This window comes from Oncorhynchus kisutch, linkage group LG11 (assembly GCF_002021735.2).
Source record: "Oncorhynchus kisutch isolate 150728-3 linkage group LG11, Okis_V2, whole genome shotgun sequence".
Classification (NCBI taxonomy): Eukaryota; Metazoa; Chordata; class Actinopteri; order Salmoniformes; family Salmonidae; genus Oncorhynchus; species Oncorhynchus kisutch.
In genome coordinates, this window is record NC_034184.2 from 59799206 (window position 1) to 59822295 (window position 23090).

At 42.7% G+C, this 23090-nt stretch overlaps 1 protein-coding gene across 1 annotated transcript in view; it reads right to left on the bottom strand.

Annotated features, from left to right (window-relative positions):
* Positions 1–23090, bottom strand: part of LOC109899497 (plexin domain-containing protein 2) — a 177307-nt gene that overhangs the window by 94465 nt on the left and 59752 nt on the right. The window contains exon 2 of the mRNA XM_020494793.2: positions 7851–8101. Coding sequence (XP_020350382.2) covers positions 7851–8101 — 251 coding nt within the window. The remainder of the gene's footprint in view (positions 1–7850; positions 8102–23090) is intronic.

Sequence of the window (23090 nt, forward strand, 5' to 3'; positions counted from 1 at the left end):
TCAAAGTCATTAAAAATGGCTGCAGGGGCACTATTGAGTAGCTTGGATGAAAAGTGCCCATAGTAAACAGCCTGCTCCTCAGTCTCAGTTGCTAATTTATGCACATGATTATTAGTATTGGATAGAAAACACTCTGAAGTTTCTAAAACTGTTTGAATGATGTATGTGAGTATAACAGGCAAAAACCTGAGAATAAATCCAAACAGGAAGTGAGAAATCTGAGGTTGGTATATTTTCAAACCATTCCCTATTGAAATCCCATTGGGATATGAATGAAGATTCCACTAGATGTCAACCATCTATAGAAATTTGAATGAGGCTTCTACTGTGTTGTGGGACTGAATAAGAGGGGAATGAGTCAGACTACTGGCAGTCAGCCATTTCCCGGTCACGCGCATACCACATGATATCTTCCTGCTGTCATGACGTTGGCCTGGGGGGTAGATTTATGACAGTCATAAATACCTCTTTCCCCCCTTTTCCTCTCTCTACCCTACTGATGTTACATTTTCAAAACCCTTGGTTAACATAGAGATTCTGGGAACATCAGAAGGTGGGGGGAAATTAACTATATTCTGGTAATCCGACCATTGGAAAATATGCGTTGGTACTTAATGAATATGATGTCAGTTCGGTTGTCATCTGAGACATTCTCATCAATGATCAGATTACATAAACTCTACAGTAGAAAGTCTACACATCAGAGTTATCGGATTCACATGGAATTGTTGTTCAATTTAAATGTTTGAATATGAAATTATTCGTGATGGGATGAAATGTGATTTTAGCTTCTAAAATGTGAGATGTGGGTTTTCATAAGATAGGGCTCTGCTCAAATCAGTGGCCCGCCCCTGTGAAGGGACATGGGCTATAAAACTTTTCAAACACGCTCTCCTCTCCCTTCCTATATAAGCCCTTGACGACAATGTAACTATCTGTTCCGAGGACGTGAGGACGACGATCCGATGTCAGAATGGTTCAGATAATAACTACAGAACGAAGCCAACATCAGTGTGAGCTTTGGTTGTGAATGGTATGAACTTTGAACTCTTATTCACTACAGAAGTGAGTTGGCAACAGCCGCTGCAAACGAGGGTTAGGAAGGAACAGACAGAGTATCCCGTACTACCACACAACGACGTTACAACAACGTATTCAATTTACCAGCAGAGACATTCTTCAAGGGACAAAGGACTCAGTTGGGCAACACGGCCTTCCATCTACCACCAACCTACCGAAGCGCAGCTCAGAGTAAATATTTATTGCATTTTCCTTTTCCAAATGGGCGGTAATTTAGAATGCATAAGATACTGTATTTACGGTAGCACAGCTTCGCCCTTTGTTTCTCAGTCTTCCCGCTCTTTCACTTTCACCCAGCCCCTTTTCTTTTGTGTAACAAGCTGTCATATCTGTTCCGCCCGCTAGGGACGTTTTCCTTTATGACGTCATTTGTAATCAAGTTATGATTTAATTATGTGTATGTGTAATTCTGTGTGATTAGTTAGGTATTTAGTAAATAAATAATTAAACCCAATTTTGTATTGCTGGTTCAACTTGTTAGCCAGGGTTCGTGCAGATAACCAAGAATTTACAACTTTCAGATGAGACTGAAATAAGATGACGACTAATGTTGATTGCTATTGATGTAAAATATTACTAGGTCTTTAAGAGTTTATTCGGAAGATAACAGCTCTATAAATATTATTTTGTGGTGCCCGACTCTCTAGTTAATTACATTTACATGATTAGCTCATAGTTAGTTTGTAATGTTTCTTCGACCTGTAATATAACTTTTTGAAGTTTTTGTCCGAAGATATGGTCGACCAGCACCAGTGTTTGGATAGGTGTACCAAACACGCTAACAAAAGTAGCTAATTCGGACATAAATAACGGACATTATTGAACAAATCAAGCATTTATTGTGGACCTGGGATTCCTGGGAGTGCATTCTGATTAAAATAATCAAAGGTAAGGGAATATTTATCATGTAATTTCTGGTTTCTGTTGACTCCAACATGGCGGATAATTTGACTATTGTTCTGAGCGTCGTCTCAGATTATTGCATGGTTAGCTTTTTCCGTAAAGTTTTTGGGAAATCTGACACAGCTGTTGCATTACGGAGAGGTATATCTATAATTCCATGTGTATAACCTGTATTATCATCTACATTTATGATAAGTATTTCTGTTGAATCGATGTGTCTATGCAAAATCACTGGATGTTTTTGGAACATGGTGCTTTCGCTGGTGCTTTCGCTGAAAAGCATATTTGAAATCAGACACTGTGGTGGGATTAACAACAAGATTATCTTTAAAACGGTATAAGATACACATGTATGTTGAGGAATATTAATTATGATATTTCTGTTGTTTTTAATTTGGCGCCCTGCACTTTCACTGGCTGTTGTCATATCATCCCGTTAATGGGATTGCAGCCCAAAGAGGTTTTAACAAACTATAGTCAGTTACGACATCTACTTTGTACATGACACAAGTTATTTTTCCAACAATTGTTTACAGACAGATTATTTCACTTACAATTCACTGTATCACAATTACAGTGGGTCAAAAGTTTGGATACCACGAAATTGGGGAGAAATGGTCAAATAAATAATAATAATAATAAAAGAAATCAGCCAAGACCTCAGAAAAAAATATTGTAGACCTCCACAAGTCTGTTTCATCCTTATGAGCAATTTCCAAAAGCCTGAAGGTACCACGTTCATCTGTACAAACAATAGTACGCAAGTATAAACACCATGGAACCACACAGCCATCATGCCGCTCAGGAAGGAGACGCGTTCTGTCTCCTAGAGATGAACGTACTTTGGTATGAAAAGTGCAAATCAATCCCAGAACAACAGCAAAGGATTTTGTGAAGATGCTGGAGGAAACAGATACAAAAGTATCTATATCCACAGTAAAACGAGTAGTATCGATATAGCCTGAAAGGACGCTCAGCAAGGAAGAAGCCACTGCTCAAAACCGTCATAAAAAAGCCAGACTACGGTTTGCAACTGCACATGGGGACAAAGATTGTACTTTTTGGAGAAATGTCCTCTGGTCTGATGAAACAAAAATAGAACTGTTGGCCATAATGACCATTTGGAGGAAAAAGGGGGAGGCTTGCAAGCAGAAGAACACCATCCCAACCATGAAGCATGGGGGTGGCAGCATCATGTTGTGGGGGTGCTTTGCTGCAGGGGGGACTGGTGCACTACACAAAAAAGGTGGCATCATGAGATAGGAAAATTACGTGGATATATTGATGAAACATCTCAAGACATCAGTTAATGCTTGGTCGCAAATGGGTCTTGGTCGCAAATGGGTCTTTCAAATGGACATTGACCCCAAGCAAACTTCCAAAGTTGTGGCAAAATGGCTTCTGGACAGCAAAGTCAAGGTATTGGAGTGGCCACCACAAAGCCCTGACCTCAATCCTATAGAAAATTTGTGGGCAGAACTGAAAAAGCGTGTACAAGCAAGGAGGCCTACAAACCTGAGTCAGTTACACCAGCTCTGTCAGGAGGAATGGGACAAAATTGTGGGAAGCTTGTGGAAGACTACCCGAAACGTTTGACCCAAGTTAAACAATTGAAAGGCAATGCTACCAAATACTAATTGAGTGTGTGTAAACTTCTGACCCAATGGGAATGTGATGAAAGAAATAAAAGCAATAAATCCTTCTCCCTATTATTATTCTGACATTTCACATTCTTAAAATACAGTGGTGATCCTAACTGACCTAAAACAGGGAATTTTTACTAGGATTAAATGTCAGGAATTGTGAAAAACTAGGTTGAAATGTATTTGGCTAAGGTGTATGTAAACTTCCGACATCACCATTGTTTCCTCACTAATACATTCCAAATTCTCACCTGATGACCTGTTCGTCCTCTCTCTGCCTCAACATGGGCGGTGTTCTCTCTCAAGCTCTCTCCACTGACTGTCTCTAACCCTTGCCATGACACCCAAATTAAATCAGAATGTAGGCAACAACTGTTTTGTTATAGTACTTGGGCTACAGTCAGCAAAGATGATCAGTTGAACTGATAGTGCTTTTTAACTTAAATTCTCACTTGATGACCTGTTCGTCCTCTCCCTGCCTCAACATGGGTGGTGTGCTCTCTCACTCTCTCCATTATCTGTCTTTCAACCCTGCCATTATCATATGACAAAAATGGCTGACCTTAACAATGATGGGGTTAGCTTATTAACATGAATTCAATGGTGCTTTTATTAGCTAAATATTTTTTTTACCTGGCAATATGTACAGTTATAGCTAGCTGATTACATAGTACCAGTCTATTATGAAATGTACAGTGTAGTTAGCTAGCTATGTAGCCATTCATTCCTTTACTTAGAGTAAAAAAAATATTTTGTCCTGCACTTTTCTACTCTTTGGTGTTGTTGTGCACCTCCATTAAGGGCACTAGCTACTTTTTCACTAGGGTGAACACTGACTCAATGAGTGCTGCTCATCTGAAACTGTAGTTGAAAAGGAAAATATCTAGATACGGTGCTAGCATTGGTGCTAGGTAGGCTAACGTTAGCCTAGCCAAACTAGAATTGCATCACTTGGTATAAAACTATTTTTACACAATATCTCATCACCAGTAGTACGCTAGTTACATAACAACATAGCAATACAATTATGAAATGTTCATGACCTTTCACTCGTTTAAAATGTTCCAAACATTTACACATTGGGGTGCTGTGAATATAGCTACCTCGCCTCAGCAAATGCCACAAAGAGAAAGAGAGAGTGCATAGTGCATGCGAAAATAAGAAATTGTGCATTGCTGGCTGCCTCTGGGGAGTGGGGACCGGGCACAAACAAAAGCGTATTTAGCGGCAGTGGTATCCAATCATAAAATCAGGAACTGAGTAGCACTGTGGTGAAAAGCCACATAAAGACAGTAGTTGCCTGGCTCTTCAGAGTAAACTTGACCTGTTTCTAATATTGAGGGGGTAATGACCCCCTGTCCCCCCCCCGCAAGTTACGCGCCTGGTGGTGTGTGTCTGTGGGCGCACATGGTGTGTATGGTGTGTTAGCACGCATGTGTTTGTATGTGTGCGTGAGTGTGTGTGTGTGTTTGGGTGGCCGCATGTGTATGTATGTGTGTGTTTAGGTGAAGATCAAAATGTCTTCTGTTATCACACAGAGCGCCGCTCGAGCTGCAGACCTGAGATGATTGAAGTCACAAAGAGACTTAACGATCAGTCTGGACCAGACGCACCGCCGCCATCGTTATGACTAAATGCCTGAGCGCTAGGCTGCAACGGTGAGCTCGGCTAGTAGGCACAATAACAAGGGACCTGGGTCCTTGGCCTTTCATTTACAAAGGGACACAGTGACACACAGACCAAGAGTCAGAAATGAATCTCCAGCTGGTCTATTGCCTTGTGACTGTCGAGAAGGAGGTCAAAGTTAAGGGGGAATACAACCACTTTTCATAATCATTACGTCTAGCATCATACCAGTGTCTCTGAGAAAACAGAACATTTCTGCATTATGTACCTAAAAATATATGAAAAAACATTATTATGTAGCATGCCCGAATTCAACTGCCTGCTACTCATCCCCAGAAGATAAGATATGCATATTGTTAGTAGATTTGGATAGAAAACACTCTGAGGTTTCTAAAACTGTTTGAATCATGTCTGTGAGTATAACAGAAGTTATGTAGCAGACGAAACCCAGAGGACAAACCATTCAGATAGTTTTTTTGAGGTCACCCTCTTTTCAATGGGTTTTCATTGGGAATACAGATTTCTAAGGGACTTACTTGCAGTTCCTTCCGCTTCCACTGGATGTCACCAGTCTTTAGAAATTGGTTGAGGTTATTCCTTTGTGTAATGAAGAAGTACGGCCATCTTGAACGAGGGTCACTTCATGTGTACTGTTTGATAGAGGCGCATGACCAGAAAGCATGCTTCAGTTTGTTTTCTTCCTGTATTGAACACAGATCATCCCGTCTTCAATTTTATCGATTATTTACTTTTTTTTTGTATTACAAAAGTATTTTGAAGTGTTTTGGCAAAGTTTACAGGTAACTTTTGAGATATTTTGTAGTCATGTTGCGCAAGTTGGAACCGGTGTTTTTCTGGATCAAACACTCCAAATAAATGGACATTTTGAATATATATGGACGGAATTAAAACAAAAGGACCATTTGTGATGTTTATGGGACATATTGGAATGCCAACAGAAGAAGCTCGTCAAAGGAAAGGCATGATTTATATTTTTATTTCTGCGTTTTCTGTCGCGCCTGCAGGGTTGAAATGTTTTCTCTCTTTTGTTTATGGAGGTGCTATCCTCAGATAATAGCATCGGTTGCTTCCCCTGAAAAGCCTTTTGAAATCTGACATGTTGGCTGGATTCAGAACACGTGTAGCTTTAATTTGGTATTTTACATGTGTGATTTCATGAAAGTTTGATTTTTATAGGAATTTATTTGAATTTGGAGCTCTGCATTTTCTCTGGCTTTTGGCCAAGTGGGACGCTACCGTCCCACATATCCCAGAGAGGTTTTAATAACCTGTTGTTCTGGTCTCTTTCTGGGGTACTTTAAGGTGACTCACCCTCAGTCCACACACAGCAGGTTATGATGAATGACTACCTAGGGGTGTGCTGAGCTTTAATTTGATATTAAGTATTCATCCGCCAAAAGGTCCCCTCGTCCTGTTTTTCATTATCATCTAATCACTCTGTTCTCGGGTTGTCTGCTTTTTCTCCTCAGAGAGTTGCCCAGGAATATTTGTTGGATTACTGTAGTTGTAGATTAAAGAGGATCGAGGAACTAATGCAGTTTAGGCTCTGTTCATATTCTAATAGAGACCTCACAGGTAAATCCAGACATAACCCTGTCTCAGAGGGTTATCTGGGGTGTTCACTCTGTGGGTCCAAGTGTTTCCCCTAAATAGTTTCTCCTTGGCGGAACACCAAGCCCCCTGAAGTAACAGAGTTCTGGTAAGCCTCCGCTCTTCAGCAAACAAAGGAAAGTATGAGGAGCTCAACAACAATGACAGGAATCCAGGAATCCAATAATAGGTCTTACCCAGAAAAAAATTACCAACACGCACTAGTTCATGGTAAACAGGTTTGGTGCTACAAATATCCAGTGGTGTAAAGTACTTAATTTAAAATACTTTAAAGTACTACTTAAGTAGTTTTTTGGGGGTATCTGTACTCTTCATTACACTCCTAAAGAAAATTATGTACTTTAACTTTTTATAAATTTTCCCTGACACCCAAAAGTATTCGTTACATTTTGAATGCTTAGCAGGACTAGAAAATGGTCCAATTCACACACTTTAAGAGAACATCCCTGGTCATCCCTACTGCCTCTGATCTGACGGGCTCACTAAACAGAGAACATCCCTGGTCATCCCTACTGCCTCTGATCTGACGGGCTCACTAAACAGAGAACATCCCTGGTCATCCCTACTGCCTCTGATCTGACGGGCTCACTAAACACAAATGCTTTGTTTGTAAAGGATGTCTGAGTGTATAAAAAAAATGTTCCGCCTGGTTTGCTTAATATAAGGAATTTGAAATGGTTTATCCTTTTACATTTGATACCTAATTTTAGCAATTCCATTTACTTTTGATACCCAAGTATGTAATATTTCACTGGGTGTCTTTCACTTTTACTTGAGTTATTTTCTATTAAGGTATCTGTACTTTTACTCAAGTATGACAATTGAGTACTTTTTTCACCACTGCAAATATTAAACCACTTTTTTTCCCCTTTTTTTTTTTACAGTGGGCAACAGAGGTAAGAAGTGGATCCCTCCTTTGTATCCTGCTGAGTAATGGTAGGGGAAACACTGTTGGTGTAACTGTACCTCTATCTGGGAGCTGTTGTCAGTGTCCTGGCTGTCCTCTGCTGAGAGCAGGCCTGGGAAGTTCCCCTCAGGCTGGTCTTGAATCTGGTCTTGGTCCTGCTGATCCTGGTCCTGGCTGGCCCTGTTATTGTCCATGTTACGTGGTTGTTCTGGGGACAGCCACCTCCTCCACCGGTGACTGTACAACTTCACATCCACTGCCACGTCCTCCTCAGCCAGCGGCTGCCCCTGCAGGTAGGAGTAGGAGACCCCTGGGGAACACAGATAAAGAGGAAGAGGGGACATGAGTAAAAGCGGTACAGTATAGGAGGAATAGGCTGTTTTTAGTTGCAGTGACATAGGTACACTTTATTCTAAGAGAAATAAAGCAATAATGTAAACATGTTATGATTTAGAAATATATCCATTTAAAAGTCATGAGTCATTTATCATACCAGTATTTTCCTTTCCTCAAAAATGTAAAAGGTGATCACAATATAACTCCTTTATTAGCTCAATAATTCTGTTCTCTCCTCAATATAATTTGTAAGCCAAGACATTCTCAACTACTGACCATTTTAAGTAGTTAAACTGACATGAGAAATGGGCTATATTGTACATCAGTGGATCCTAGCAGCATAATTACATAGAACAATAATATTTTTATGGTCAAAAAAGCAGTGGTCCAGTGATAGAGCCAAAACTCTGGTCTGGTCATTAATCTTCTGCCACTCTCATAAATCACTGTCTCAGTGGACTATTCTTCATTGCTTTAGGGAGAAATTATACTACTTTGGATGAAACACATGCAGAATAGCATTGAGGCAGTGACCCAGCAAATTTAAGACATACCAGCGGCCCATAGTCACACCTATCCTACCTAGGGCCAAGAGTTTTTTCTGGCCATGTGAGCTGACCAGGATAAACTCTGATCAGGTCACAGTGAGGACAGGACACAGACACAGACACAGACACAGACACACACACACACACACACACACACACACACACACACATACAAACACGCCTCACGGACCCAAATAGTTGGACCCGTCCTAAAATGGACCTGGGGCTTTCCCACCTAGACCCAATATGCATAAATAAATAAATAAATAAATAAATACAAATAATATAGAGACCCGTTCCGAACGGACCCGAGGACAACTAGACCCGTTCTGTATAAACCTGTTCGGATCCAGACCCGGTCCGATCCAACCTGAGGGGAAAAATATGTTTTTTAGCTACTTTATTAACCGGAGCTGATACAGTGTGAGAAGAGGGAGAGCGGTTCTGCTCAAGCAGGCAGGGGAGGAACCATACTGTGAGCAAGTGACATGGGGAGGAGGGAGGGACCATACTGTGAGCAAGTGACATGGGGAGGAGGGAGGAGGGAGGGACCATACTGTGAGCAAGTGACGGAGGGAGGAGGGAGGAACCATACTGTGAGCAAGTGACATGGGGAGCAGGGAGGAGGGAGGGATCATACTGTGAGCGAGTGACATGGGGAGCAGGGAGGAGGGAGGGACCATACTGTGAGCGAGTGACATGGGGAGCAGGGAGGAGGGAGGGACCATACTGTGAGCGAGTGACATGGGGAGCAGGGAGGAGGGAGGGACCATACTGTGAGCGAGTGACATGGGGAGCAGGAAGGAGGGAGGGACCATACTGTGAGCGAGTGACATGGGGAGCAGGGAGGAGGGAGGGACCATACTGTGAGCAAGTGACATGGGGAGCAGGGAGGAGAGAGAGAGAGGAGAGACAGCAAGCAAGCCTAATAGTCTAATAGCTGCCATGGCTAGGTCATTTATCATCAAATATGATTCCGTAGTACCTGTCTTGGACTGCTTGTCTGCATCAAACCGGGACAAGAACCTAGTTAAGCTAGCTAATGTTAGCTACCTAGACTAACTGAGGCTGCAGTGCATGCACTTTCTGATCTTACAGTTACAAATAACATCTCCATTCAGAAAATGAAGTAGCAGCCTGCCTACCTGTTGGCTCTTGGTTGTTGTAGCCTATTATTATACCATTTTTCTCTCTCTTTCTCTACTGCAGGAGTCGCGCACAGAAATGCACTAGCCCTTAGGGACAAGTCAGTTAAAATTACACATACTGTACTCGAGACCCGTGACAATCATATCAGATCCAACCCAGATCCGTGACATTATCCGGATCAGGTCTCAGGTATACACAAATGCATGCAAAAACACACACTCGTGACACCAGGCAGATCATCACTTCAGTCAGTGTGTCCTAGAGCCTGCCTGGCACAGGTTTATCCTTTTAATCACTTTCCCACTTACATTTTTTCCCCCAGACTCATACACAAACTGACATTATTTGAAAGCCTGCCTGCCTGACCGTTAATGTCATTCCAGCTATACTAATGAGGTTAGTTGTAAAAACAAACTACAAACGGCTCCCCCCCACTCTCTCTCGCCTCATCCTCCCTCCCCTCCGTCCTCCGCTCTCTCTCTCTGGGCCCCAGATAGACCAGAAGTGTTCACCATGAGAGCATGACTAGGGAGGTGAGAGTGGAGTGGAGAGGCTTAACATGCTAATGCTCCCAAAGTGGAGGCTGACAGTTTCACTCTGTAATGAGCATCCGCAAAGTAAACAGCTCAGAGACCAGCTGCTGCACGGATAAGACCAGGGAGACTAACTAACTAACTAACTCTCACTCACACACACACACACACACACACACACACACACACACACACACACACACACACACACACACACACACACACACACACACACACACACACACACACACTTGCAGGAAGAACTGCAATAATTCTAAAGTTAATGCTGATGACACTTCACGGAGTCCAATGTGCTGTACTCTTAATGTACTACTGACTTAAATAAACTGTATATATTGACATCACAGACAATGCCTTTAATCAGTGGCGGCAGGTAGCCTAGTGGGTAAAGAGTGTTGGGCGCATTAACAAAAAGGTTGCTGGTTTGAATCACCAAGCTGACAAACTGTCCATGTGTCCTTGAGCAAGGCACTTAATCCAAATTGCTCCTGTAAATCACTCTGGATTAGCGTGTCTGCTAAATAATGTGAATCACTAGACCACACGTATGAAACCATACTCTCTATCAATAGACCACACTTTCTCTGCAACAGCTAATCTTTATCCTTTTAAACCAAAGGTCATTCTAAAAGTCTATCAATAAAGTTTGGACGAATATTTCCAGAAGTTCTTTAATTAAACACATTTGGATGCTGATCACAAGGCTAAAACATAACAAAGTTGACTGACGCAGACAGACTCCCAAACAGAATCCTTGAGGCCCCTCTCACCACCAACCCCCAGTGAGCTCTTCTCATTAAGAAGTCTAGGCAGCTATGTCTGTTTGGAGTATGTAGCATGCTGCTAATTACTATTCAGATATCAATGCTGTTGTTCTTAGGTGTCTAACACTGCCCGTGTAGCCAAGCACGCATATTCCCCCACACCGAGAAAATGTATGCCTGCAAGATGCCCTGTCAAAAAACACTGTATATTTCAATCCAAGGGGAACCTACAGAAAACATTCCAGGAACACATACATTGTCTTTCACCCTCCAAAGGATCTTTGTTAGAAACTTCAATACATATGGTGGAAAGTTGGCAAAAGAGAATCATTCGGAACACACCATGACTGGAAAATAGAGACCCTTAACATGTGCTGTGCTTTTCATGAAATATCTTTCTCTGAGTCACTGGGAATAAAAAACACCTGCACTGGTGTCTGTTGATCACTCTCTCTGTAATGGTTTATACTTCTCCCAACTGGTTCAGGGTCAGTGAACTCGCTCAATGTCAAGGAGAGACTCCATGGTCTGTGTTAGTCATTTTAGAGGGGAAAGTACAGACCCCTGAGGAACACCCCAAATAAGTTCGTAGTAGGACGAGGCTTCTACATGGATGTGTGAGGTCCTTCAGCTCTGTGTGAGAGAAACTCTTCCCCCTCTGTTCCTCTTTTACTCCCCCTGAATGCCATGCAAACCTTTGCTGTGACTCTCAAGACTGACTCTGTTCGCCCGACTCACGCCTGTCAACACGACTAATCCACAAACGCCAGGAGAACTGTAATTCGGCTTCACCTAACGCTTTGAAGGACATTTAGGAGATCATGAAATCTTGGTGCAACCCTTCTTTTCATTCTCTTCCTGTGTATTAGGGTCCCGCTGGTTTTTCCCTTTCTCTGGTTGTCTACCTGACTCAATGGCACTGACAGGACACTTCCGTAAAAGGGTTCGCCCATACAGGAGAGAGGAATGGTGTGTGTGTGTGTGTGTGTGTGTGTGTGTGTGTGTGTGTGTGTGTGTGTGTGTGTGTGTGTGTGTGTGTGTGTGTGTGTGTGTGTGTGTGTGTGTGTGTGTGTGCGTGTGTGTTTGTGTGCGTGTGCTGCGCCCACAAGGGAAATGATAGGCTTTGGGGTTAAGTGTAGGGTTACAATTAGGGTTAGGAGTTAGGGCTAAGTTTAGGACTAGGGGTTAGGGAAAATAGGATTTTGAATGGGAATCAATTGTTTGGTCCCCGTACATGTTGGAGGGACTCTTTTTGGCTCTGACTGTCTCATTTTGAGGGTGTCAGAGCACTCTTTTCCACCTTGAAAGCAGCTCCATCAATGTAGCAGGAGCCCTTGCCAAGCACATGGAGATAAACTGGGGCCCTCAGGTATGCACAGAAACCCTGGACATACAGTGCCTTGCAAAAGTATTCTTCCCAATTGGCATTTTTCCTATTTTGTTGCATTACAACCTGTAATTTAAATAGATTTTTATTTGGATTTCATGGAAGGGACATACACAAAATAGTAAAAACTGGTGAAGGGAAATGAAAAAATTACTGGTTTCAAAAAAGTATACAATTTTTTTTTAAACGGCAAAGTGGTGCATGCATATGTCACAATTACTTAAATAAAGTCCACCTGTGTGCAATCTAAGTGTCACATGATCTGTCACAAGCTCTCAGTATATATACACCTGTTCTGAAAGGCCCCAGAGTCTGCAACCCCACTAAGCAAGGGGCACTACCAAGCAAGCGGCACCATGAAGAGCAAGGAGCTCTCCAAACAGGTCAGGAACAAAGTTGTGGAGAAGTACAGATCAGGGTGTGGTTATAAAAAAATTAAGTGGTCCAATGGACAGATACTCTGTCCATAAGACCACTTTAAACCGTACACTCCACAGAGCTGGGCTTTATGGAAGAGTGGCCAGAAAAAAAGCCATTGCTTAACTTCTTCAATATAGGGGGCGCTCTTTTAATTTTTGGATGAAAAACGTTCCCGTTTTAAACAAGATATTTTGTCACGAAAAGATGCTCGACTATGCATTAATTGACAGCTTTGGAAAGAAAACACTCTGACGTTTCCAAAACTGCAAAGATATTGTCTGTGAGTGCCAAAGAACTGATGTTACAGAAAAACCCCAGATAAAAATACAATCAGGAAGTGCCGCATTTTTTGAAACCACCTCATGGCAATGACTCCTTATAGGGCTATGGAGGAGCTAGGAGTCAGCTTACCTTTTCCACGTTTTCCCCAAGGTGTCTGCAGCATTGTGACGTATTTGTAGGCATATCATTGGAAGATTGACCATAAGAGACTACATTTACCAGGTGGTCGCTTGGTGTCCTCCGTCGCAATTATTGCGTAATCTCCAGCTGCAGTATTTTTCCGTTTGCCTTTGATGAGAAACCGACTGCCAGGAATGATTTTTCATCAAATAGAATTGTGAAAAACACCTTGAGGATTGATTCTAAACAACGTTTGCCATGTTTCTGTCGATATTATGGAGCTAATTTGGAAAAAAAGTTTGGCGTTGTGTCGACTGCATTTTCATTTTTTTTTCTTAGCCAAACGTGATGAACAAAACGGAGCTATTTCTCTTACACAAATAATATTTTGGGAAAAAATGAACATTTGCTATCTAACTGAGTCTCGTCATTGAAAACATCCGAAGTTCTTCAAAGGTAAATGATTTTATTTGAATGCTTTTCTTGTTTTTGTGAAAATGTTGCCTGCTGAATGCTAGGCTTAATGCTATGCTAGGCTATCAATACTCTTACACAAATGCTTGTGTAGCTTTGGTTAAAGCATATTTTGAAAATCTGAGATGACAGTGTTGTTAACAAAAGGCTAAGCTTATGTTTCAATATATTTATTTCATTTCATTTGCGATTTTCATGAATAGGAAACGTTGCGTTATGGTAATGAGCTTGAGGCTATGATTACGCTCCCGGATACGGGATTGCTCGACGCTAGAGGTTAAAGAAAAAAATATGCAACCACGTTTGGTGTTCGCCAAAAGGCATGTGGGAGACTCCCCAAACATATGGAAGAAGGTGCTCTGGTCAGATGAGACGAAAATGGAGCTTTTTGGCCTTCAAGGAAAATACTATGTCTGGTGCAAACCAGCATCATGCTGTGGGGATGTTTTCATCGGCAGAGACGGGCAAACTGGTCAGAATAGAAGGAATTATGGATGGTGCTAAATACAGGGAAATTCTTGAAGGAAATCTGTTTTAGTCTTTCAGAGATTTTAGACTGGGACGGGGGTTCACGTTCCAGCAGGACCATGACCCTAAGCATACCGCTAACGCAACAGTTGAGTGGTTTAAGGGCAAACATATAAATGTCTTGGAATGGCCTAGTCAAAGTCCAGACCTCAATCCAATTGAGAATCTGTGGTATGACTTAAAGATTGCTGTACACCAGCGGAGCCTATCCAACTTGAAGGAGCTGGAGCAGTTTTGTCTTGAAGAATGGGCAAACATCCCAGTGGCTAGATGTGCCAAGCTTAAAGAGACATACCCCAAGAGACTTGCAGCTGTAAATTTTGCAAAAGTTGCTCTACAAAGTATTGGCTTTGGGGGTTGAATAGTTATGCATGCTCAAGTTTTCTGTTTTTTTGTCTTATTTCTTGTTTGTTTCACAAAAAAAACTAATTGCATCTTCAAAATGGTCGGCAGGTTGTGTAAGTCAAATTATACAAACCCCCCCAGAAATTCATTTTAATTCCAAGTTGTAAGGCCACAAAATAGGAAAAATGCCAAGGGAGGTGAATACTTTCACAAGCCACTGTATAGCCACCTTAATGAGGCAGGGCCGAGAGAGTGAGGGGTCAAGTGGTTGTTCTGGAGTTGACATGTATAAATAATGATCAAAAGCCATAGAGATCATATAAGACACTGAGGTCATAAATAACCTTCTGGGGATGTAGTGGATGTACCTCAGTGACGTATCATTTTGACTTTATTTCACCAGGAAGTTAGCCTCGTGAAACCAGCCTGATCTTGTGAACGCAGCAGTCAATCTGCTTGACCAGGTTACCAGGAAGTCCCATTGAGGTCAGAAAACCCAAGGGAGTCTCCCCCTGGAATCCCCCACAGCTATCTTCCTGGTCGAAATGAAGTCAAAATGAAACTTCACTGAGTTTTAGGTACATCCAGTACACCTCGTCCCTAAGCACATGAAGATATCTCCCTGGGACCAACTGGGGCCCTCGGGTATGCACACAAACGCTGGACATGTAGCCTCCTTTATGACGTGAGGCTGAATAAAACAACAGAAGGGGAACACTTAGAGAAATCCCACGTAATTGGATGTACACAATGTGAAATAAGGAGGCTTCAATTAGTATGAATCCCATTCAATGGGAGTAAAATGACAATTATTTCTGCAATCGTGCCGGCGGGTTCCCCTCATTAGTGATCATTCAGTGAGTGGTGTTGGCAGGAGTACTCTGTCATCATCCACAGACACAGCTGGGAGCCTTGGAAAGGTCAGCAAATAACTTCAGCCTTGAGCCAGAAAAGTCAGAAAAGATGAGGATGTAAAAAGTAAATGGCACTGCAAACGACATTCCCCTACCTTTCTCTCCCCCCCTTTGTTCCTCTTTAATGTTTCGGAGCACAACGGGTGAGCGGGTGAGTGGAGCTGGTTCACATGCTTGAGTTTTCAAAACCTACTTGATTTATTCATCTTAATTGATCTCTCGAAGAAGACAAAAAACAGTGAGGTTGTCCCTCGATGAGGGAGTGAGAGAGAGGGGAACGAGGGCGAGAGAGAAAGATGGAGAAAATGCCCCCCAAAAAAGATAAGGATGACCAAGCTTTTCTGTCTAACTGAGAGGGGATAAGTGATGAGGGAGAAGAGAGTGACAGAAGGGTTGGAAATATTCCTCTATGAGTTTGGGTTCTGAAGTCTAACTCTCCACATTGGTCGGTCTACTGTCGCTCGTCCACAATATGGATTCACAAGATCAACACTATACTACAGGGGGAAAAAATCCATAAAACACATCAGAAATAACAGGGCGGCATATAGTACAGAAACTCCGCTTCTGCTGGGTAGAAATCAAACGAATACTAGATAAAGCTACATCATTATATAGAAGATAAAATCACTGGGTAACTATTTGGAGGTTTTCTTCTTTTTTTTAAAGAGTGAGGTGGGATGAGGGGGAAGGAAAAATGTACACTACTCATATTTTCTGTCAATCAATGACAGAGGCAAACTGTGAAAATGGCCTTCGCTCTGTCAAAAGAGAACTTGAACTCTCCTTGTCCCAGATATTCCCACAGGGTATGTTTGACATTGGCCAGATGGGCTGGCAGACAGACAAAGGAGACCTGATGCTCTCACACAAGTCAGAGCAGAACCTCTCACGTGAGGACGTACAGGGTCACCCAACTGCAAGGGCAGTGGCATGGATGCACATACACAGAGAGAGGGAAACAACGAGAGAAGAAAACTGAGGGAAAACATAGTGTGCGTCCAAAATAGCACCTTATTACCTTAATATGTAGTGCCCTATATAGGAAATAGGGTGCAATATGGGACTCATTCATAGAAAAACCTTCCAGGAGGATATTTAGCAGCCATGTTCAATCTAAACAGAGGCTGTGGACAGATAAGTCAAGGCAAAGGGAAGATCTGACCGATGAGTTACTAGAGTTTTAGTGAAGATGGCTGTCCCTCTCTAGGCCTGATCTCACATCAAATATGAGGGACAGGAACTGTCACCACTCCTTCACAGACGTCCTCTGCACTCTCTCTGATAACACTCTTCACAATCAACTCTCAATTCATTTAATCAGTTAGAACTCATCTTTTTGTGCAGAAAGTGATTGGAGCTTTCACTGTTGATTATAGTTCATTTTAGTCTTAGTTTAGTTCTGAGAGGATAATTGTTTTGTGCTGTAGACACCTACGATTTGTCTGTTCCACAAAAGTGTGGAGACAAAAGAGGAACATTAACAATAACACAGTTGGGCCAGACATGGGAGCCATGCACACTCCCTTCAGACATCGTAATTATACAGAAGAACGCGTGCTGTGTTCTCTACCTGTTCCAACATGTCCCTTGACTCTTTTCTACCCTAAAACATAGACTTGTTTTTACCCCATAGAGCTGACATGGACAGATTAGTAGTCCTCCGGGGACAAACAGCACCTGTTCAGTGCTGCTGAGACACTGAAAAGAGATGCATTCTCACGAAGTCCCAAATGATACCTTATCCCCTATTTAGTGAACTACGTTTGACCAGGGCCCATAAGGAATAGGAAATAGTAGTGGACTATATAGGGACTAGGGTGCCTTTTGGGATGCATTCCTGGTGACCACGCTACAGTCATCATTTACACTCTAAGAAATGCTGGGTTAAAAACAACCCTGTTTGGGTTATTTGGTAACCCAGCACTGGGGAAATATTGGACAGGACACACGCTTGGTTATTTTGACACAGCCAGTTGGGTTGCATGAATAACAAGTTGGGTTGTTGGGATTACCCAAACATGGGTTAATTTAACCATCAGTTGGGTATTTTCTACTCTCATGCTGGGTTGACCTCGCAGCTCTGTCTTTTTTTTCTGTAATCCTTAGGTTATTTTCAGGAGGCGTGGCTTACTGGGGGTGTGGCTTTCAGATAGATCTTATTGGCCACCCATGAGAGTAAATGTAATTCCATACAGCACGTTTATGTACAGCAAATTCAAGTTGTCCTTATTTCTTTTTACACATCCCTCTATAATATTAAGATTATATATTACATATTATAATAAGGTATACCGCCTTCTTGTATCCCAACAACAGGATTTACATAGGCTTTTAGGGAATTTATACAATTATGTAAGAGTCATTGAATGTTCAAAAATGTCAATGTTCAACCTTAACATGTGATAACGATACAAGAGAAGAGATGAAGAGGAATGACATTTACTCTAATGGGTGGCAAAAAATAACTATCTGAAAGCCACACCCCTACTAAACTATGCTTCCAGTCATCTGGTCTGACCCACTGGGGCATATCCCAATAACCCACCACCAATAACCTAGCACCCAGCATCAAAAAGCCATCTTTATTTTAAGAGAAAACAACCCAACTAAGTGACCCAACGCCTGCAAGACAGCAGTTGGGTCTACCAAACACCCAGAGTGTAGAGTGGTGGGCTGGCTACCTGTTCTTCTTTTGAAATCTACGAAACCCACACGCACATAAAAGCACAACGGCACACACACACTGGCTGAAGTGATCCCTGTGCTGTTAAAGTAGGATAGACAAGGGATAAAACACTCTCAACCTGAATGCAAATCATCTCTATGACAGTCACCGCTTGGCACATCCTGTCATCCTGTCTGACTATGTCATGCCCACACGATTGCTGCAGACATGGTTGTTTTGTCAACAATTAGTCCCATCTTTCGAGATGAAGTCTCCGCATTACAAGCATCTGCTGAGCTACGGGGTGAGACTGCAAATAGAACGCAAAGAAACTTCCGGAATCGACATTGTGTCCAATACATACTGTATCACATTATCCAGGGGGTCACGGCAAAATGCAGAACTCCACAGCACAGAAATCCACAGCACAAAGTCATCAAGGCCCCCTTCCGGACCCTGGTCAAAAGCAGTGCACAACATAGGAAATAGGTTGCCATTTGGGACTTAACCTAATGCAACCTAGTTCACTCAGGAACATGCACGACAGATTTATATTCAAACAGGGTAGGAACAGAATACTGTCATGGACAACATACAGCATGTGTCAAGAGTGACATTCGTTTATGCAGACCATATAAAAAATATTAAAGTGGAACAAAGTACTCCCAATAGCCTTGTAACATGGTCGGGTCTGTCGTAATAAAAGTGTGTGCCACAGGCCGAGCGGAAGAAAGAGGCGAGAAAAATGGGCCATAAATAATAACACCAATCTGCACCCATCCAAAGCGTTAATTACATTCACGCGAGAGCTGGGGGAGATTAATTAGCTCAAGACTAATGTTGCGTTCACACTCTGTTCCACAGTGCTCGGGGAAACTGATCCAATGTAGAGGTCTGTCAGATAGTGTGTGTGTGTGTGTGTGTGTGTGTGTGTGTGTGTGTGTGTGTGTGTGTGTGTGTGTGTGTGTGTGTGTGTGTGTGTGTGTGTGTGTGTGTGTGTGTGTGTGTGTGTGTGTGTGTGTGTGTGTGGTAACATTCTGGTTTAGTTCGAAGTCCAAATTAAATTAAATCTCTTTCAATTTGTGACATCTGAAGCAGATTTCTCTCATTCGGGTATACACCTTACAGATCCATATTCAACAAGGGTAGGAACAGATCAATAATGCAGTCATTGAAAGATGGCCTTACTTTAAAGACGAATCCATTCAGTTTATCACCAGAATCCTTCATTGAGAGTATGTGAAACTTGGTAATTACTTGGAGTTTCCTGAGCAAAGGCCCCTAGTCACAAATACAGTCACAAACCTCAATCACAGGGTTACAAACCTCAATCACAGGGTCACAAACCCAAAATACAGGATCACAAACCCAAAATACAGGATCACAAACCCCAAACACACGGTCACAAACACAAACTCGAACCACCAGTGAGTCTGCTCTCACCACTGTGGCCTTCATGATATAGTCAGTGGTTCTCTTTACTCAAAGACTGGTCAGCTTATGCATTGTACAGAACACACTGTACTTACTGTAACAAACAAACACACACAACACACACACAGAGAAGACATGGAGGGGGAGAGCATGAAAAATAGAGAAAGATAAGGAAAGAGAGAGCGAGAAAGAGGGAAGAGCCGGAGAGAACAACAAAGGAAATTGAATTACTGCCTAATATTACTGTATGGTGTGAGTGACAGAGTACATGTGGAATTCCACATTCTGGTCTGCCAGCCATGGAGTGGGTCATATTTCGCTAGATTGAGTGATAGCGTACAGGACAGAGTGCTGTGTGAGAGTGTATGTGTGTGTGTGTGTTTTGCTCCCAGTGTTTGTATAACAGTATGTTTGTTATTCACTGCAGAAAAAGCATGAGAAACATTGTCTTGGAATATTTAACACGTTTCACATTATTAAAAGCACTCTCATCTGAGCAACCTCAATCACCTATATTTAAAGTCAGAGCTGTAGTGGCAGTGAATGGACTAAGTTAGGATGTGCAAAAAGCCCTGAGCTCCACTCAGACACGCCACTTCATACTAATACTAGTCCCTTCATCCCCTAAGCTTTCCCAAAAGTCTACGTGCGTGTGTGTGTGTGGTCTAACTATACGATCCTTTTGGGTAGCAAAAGTCCTCATATGCATAGTGAAACAAGAAAAATCGTAGGTCCCCAAAATGAAAAATCCTATTTTAGGCTTAGGGGTTAGGTTTAAGGTGAGGGGTTACGTTTAAGAGGGTTTCTGTTTATGCTGGTATTAAACCTTGGGTTGCATGGGCCTTTTGCAACTTTCTGCCCTGTTTCTATATTGTACATCCGACCAGTCTGGAGAGGAAGGGAGAACATGAAAGGCCGAGAGCTCAGAGGGGTCGCCCATAACAGTTCAACAGGAGGCAGACAATTATTGATAAAGTGCTGAGGAATTGGGTTTAGGGTTACGGTGACGGTCAGGTTAAGGTTTAGGAAAAATAGGATTTTGAATGGGAATACATTTTTTGGTCCCCACTTGGATAGTGAAACCAATGTTTGTGTGTGTATGTGTGTGTGTGTGTGTGTGCGCGCGCACATGTACAATATTTCTTCTACTTCTCAGACTTTCCCATCACTGTGAGAAGTTATGGTAACTAAGACAAGGATCATTACAGTAAGAGAGCAGGTAGGGACAGATTCTGTCTACCTGAGAACCAGAGATGGACTCAGTTCCCACGTATCTACAGTACAGGATTTGGAACAGGATCATTAGCTCACCCTTTTGATTACCATCCAGAGTCAGGAAACCATTGAGTTTGATTTAGGCCTCCCGAGTGGCGCAGTGGTCTAACACACTACATTGCAGTGCTAGCTGTGCCACTAGAGATCCTGGTTTGAGTCCAGGCTGTGTCACAGCCGGCCGTGACCGGGAGACCCATGGAGCGGCGCAGAATTGGCCCAGCATTGTCTGGGTTAGGGGAGGGTTTGGCCGGCAGGGATGTTCTTGTCCCATCGCGCACTAGCAACTCCTGTGGCGGGCCGGGCGCAGTGCACGCTGACACGTTCGCCAGGTGTACGGTGTTTCCTGCGACACATTGGTGCGGCTGGCTTCCGGGTTAAGCGGGCGTTGTGTGGCTTGGTTGGGTTGGGTTGTGTTTCGGAGGACGCACGGCTCTCGATCTTTGCCTCTCCTGAGTCCGTATGGGAGTTGCAGCGATGGGACAAGACTGTAACTACCAATTGGGTACCATGAAAAAGGGCAAAAAAAAAAAATGTCTATTAAAAAAATTGTTAGATTTAATGTTAACTCCACTTTCTGGGAATGAAAATGAACATTGGTTTGTTGTTTGGTCATTAAAAACATTCTCTCTCTCTCAAGGAAATTAGGGTCATTTCAATCACATCGATCAAGGTTGGTGCTTTGGTCTAAATACACTGCCGTCAATTTAATGGCAATCTCTTGAGAGGAGTGTCTGCAGCCAAACAGTGTGTATAGGGGGACCTTGCTTGTGCCAGAGACCCTTTAACTAAGTCTATCTATATTTGTTTGTGTGTGTGTGTGTGTGTGTGTGTGTGTACGTGCATGCATGTGTGAATGTGTGCAAATGTGTGAGTGCATGTCTGTGTATCTGGTGATTGATTGACTCTGTGTGTATTGCCAGTGGTTTCTCTATCTCTGAGGGGGTAAAGAGGCACAGTGAGGGCCTTGGGCCTGTCTTCAGTCTGGCTGTTAATCCATCAGCATCAGAGAGCCTCTATCTGTCCCTACCAAAGACCCTCAGAAGTCAATGAGAAAAACAAGACGCCTGCTAAATAGCTGAAGGGTCCATCCACCATACAAGTGAAGGGCAGTTCATTTTCCTGAAAATATATAGATTTACAATCGTTATGTGTAAAAAAAGAGTCTCAAACCCCCCAAAATGTAGCCATATTTGCATTTTCTGCCGTTCATTCCTGCTGGGTTGTAACACCATCACAATGCAGCATTATAGAATATACAAACCCAGGGTTGAGCTGCCTTAATTAGACAGCTTCCATCTAAGCCGTGGAGCTCTCAGTAGCTAACCCAGAGTGACAGACAGACACAGAAAGCCAGCTAATACCAAGCTTACAGCTAGGGGAATATCCTGGATCAAGCAAGGATTTTGCCTCTTAAATCCCACAACATTTATTCAGGGTTGTCTCTTCCCTTTTCCCAGTCAATACTAATTGATTCTTTTGATAGGTTTTTCTCTCTTGGTGCAAGTGGGTGATCTGTTTAATTTTCACACAGAAGTCTGGTCACAATTCTATTAATGAAATCCTCATAATCTGTTTAATTAAGTTGAGACAATATTTTGATAATTTGAGGTGATGAGATAAGTTCCCACAACCGATGTGAAACCAAAAACATACGTTCCCACAACTTCCAAGGAACCAAATGTGCTAGCTGGGTTATGACTAGCTATATTTTACTGTATGTACCACCAGGTGCTAAATCAGTGGAGCTGATGTCACAGGGCCGATGACACAGCCCCTTACACCCCTCTCACCACCTCTTCTCCCCAGGCCCAGTGTGTGTGTGTGTGTGTGTGTGTTGTGTGTGTGTCCTATGGCAGATTCACAGTGACAGGCCCCTGCCTGGACATGACAGGCGACACATGGAGCCTGATATGAGAGCACAATCCCGCTGAAAGGCAGGTAATAAAGGGGGCCTCGGCTCCCCTGACACCACGTCTGTCTCGCTAGATGCCGGCGCTAAAACAGATTGCAGGGTGATTGACGTGATATTATGACCTTGTCTGTCACAGACCTCTCCCAGCTAGCACATAATGTTCTAAGAATCCCATGTTTCTAGAGCTTG